This window comes from Rutilus rutilus, assembly GCF_951802725.1.
Source record: "Rutilus rutilus genome assembly, chromosome: 14".
Lineage (NCBI taxonomy): Eukaryota > Metazoa > Chordata > Actinopteri > Cypriniformes > Leuciscidae > Rutilus > Rutilus rutilus.
The window spans coordinates 3,984,351-3,986,711 of record NC_140219.1 but is presented as its reverse complement, the minus strand read 5'-3'; the positions used below and the strand labels follow the sequence as shown (position 1 = coordinate 3,986,711).

Genomic DNA, 2,361 nt, shown 5'->3' with positions numbered 1-2,361 from the left:
ACAGGAGAAAAAATGTAGTAACTCACTATGACCAGCAGAGGCCGACACACTTCAGTCTAACGGAGGTCTGGAACTAGAATATAGACGGACGGAAGGTGGATGGATGAACAGATGGATGAATGGAGGAGGTGGACGATCCCTGCCGTGTGGAAGGAGACCGTTGGGAATACACACCGGAGGACCTGTTTAAACATCCTGAAGAATTGCATTTGCATTTTGCATTGATGCATTTGGCAGATGCAAATAAGAAATAACAGAAAACAAGATAAACACACACAGAAACACACCTGCATTCATAGTGTTTCTCTACACATAAAACTGTGAAGGAAATCACGTATTTTTGACCTAAAAAACTGCCTTGCATTCTGAACATCTTGACCTAAAAAACTGCCTTGCATTCTGAACATCTTGACCTAAAAAGTTGCCTTGCATTTGACAGATGCAAATATATGCATTCCCTGGAATCAAGCGCACAACCTAGTGTCTACCTAGTGTTTCTCTGCAGTGAAGAAAACAACTAAACAAAGAATGACATCTCAGATAGCGCTAGCCGTTACGCTCTCGCTTCTCATCCTCCTCACGGTCGGCGGGAATATTTTGGTTTGTCTGGCTGTGTGCTCTACGAGACGCCTGCGTAACGTCACCAACTGCTTCATCGTCTCGCTAGCGGTTACAGACTTTCTACTGGGCGCCCTCGTGCTGCCGTTTTCCACCTTTTACCAAGTTACGGGCGACTGGCCACTGGGGGCGCACTTCTGCAACATCTACATTTCGTTGGACGTCATGCTATGCACTGCCTCCATACTCAATCTCTTAGCTATCAGCTTGGATCGTTACTTTGCGGTCACCGACCCGCTGCGCTACCCAATGCTTTTACTTCCGTGGCACGTCAGCGCGATTTTAGCGACTATTTGGCTGATTTCGGTTGCCGTTTCGTTTGTCCCAATCCACATGGGCTGGAATACGAGAGACTTGAGCGTGCAAAATATTCGCGAGGGCGACCCTGCGCGAGACTGCCGATTTGAGTTAAATCCAGCGTACGTATTGGTGGACGCCTTCGTGACGTTTTACCTCCCCCTGGTGGCCATGTGCTGGAGCTACCACCGAGTTTTCCGCATTGCAAGGATGCAGGCGAAACGGATCATTTCTATCCGACGGGGTTCGTCGTCGTCTCCAGGCGCGACGATTCTTGCATTGCGCGAACACAAAGCCACGGTGACGCTTGCGGTTGTGCTTGGTGCGTTCGTGGTGTGCTGGTTTCCGTATTTCACGTTTTTCACGATAATGGGGATACGCAACGAAGATAATCCGCCACAGACGGCGCAGTCAGTGGTGCTTTGGCTAGGATACGCAAACTCTGCGCTAAATCCTATACTTTACGCTACGCTTAACAGAGACTTCAGGTCCGCTTACACCAAGCTGCTATGTTGCGGACGAGGATGTAAAACACGGAGGAAAATACCGATAACGGCAAAGGAGGAGGGGCTAATGATTAGACACGCCCCTCCTGCAGAAAGGGCGGAGCTTCGGACTAGAACTTGTGTGTTGCTGCAAGAGATTGAAAACGGGAAGTGGGTCGATGGCAACACAACGACTGGTGCTACAGTTACCATTGTAGTTAATGGGAATAAAAGGTAGTATGTAAATATTATAAAAAGTAATACTGTAAAAAGAACAGTTTATTTACTTTACTTTGTCTCCGTATCTGTCAACAGCCCACAGGGAACTGGATATTAAGATTGTGTAACTTAAAAGTACACATGGGGAGGAAAGTACAAATGCAATTAATCGGTAACTTTTTCAGCTTTTTTTTTTTTCAAAATGCTTTTTGACGCCCTCTGGTGGCCATGAGAGGTAACAAGATCATGTTGCAGCACTAAGAAATCTGTTCAGTTGCTGGGTGAATTTGTCATAAAACTTGTCTAGGTCACATTTCACATACAAACAATCAAATATATAAACATATATATTAAGTATGTGGCGAAATCTGACACATGGGAATATATATATATAAAATTATTATTAATAATTATTAAAATATTAATAAAAAATAAATAAATAAGTAAACCTCTGGATGCATTAGAGTCTAAAGCTTCATTTTCATTTAGCAAATTAAATTTTTGTTTCTGGTGTAAAATGTAATCTAGACATGTTTTCATGGGATTCATTTTACTGAAGGTATAAAGAAAGATTCGTCTAAAGGTCTGGTGAATTCATTTCATTAAAAAAAATTTATTGTTATTTTTACTCACCCTCATGCCGTTCCCAAATGGTGTTTTTATTCCATGGAGCACAGAGCTCTTTCTGATACAAAACCTTTTAAAAAAGATATTTGTCTAAAAAAGATACACACACACAAAA

At 42.9% G+C, this 2,361-nt stretch overlaps 1 protein-coding gene across 1 annotated transcript; it reads left to right on the top strand.

Moving 5' to 3' along the window:
- Positions 1-528: 528 nt before the first annotated feature.
- Positions 529-1,974, top strand: hrh2a (histamine receptor H2a; the record flags this gene model as incomplete). The annotated part of the gene is made up of 1 exon (XM_084429495.1): positions 529-1,974. One exon carries the CDS (start codon positions 529-531, stop codon positions 1,636-1,638), a length of 1,110 nt encoding a protein of 369 aa, XP_084285621.1. The 3' UTR covers positions 1,639-1,974.
- Between the last annotated feature and the right edge of the window lie 387 nt (positions 1,975-2,361).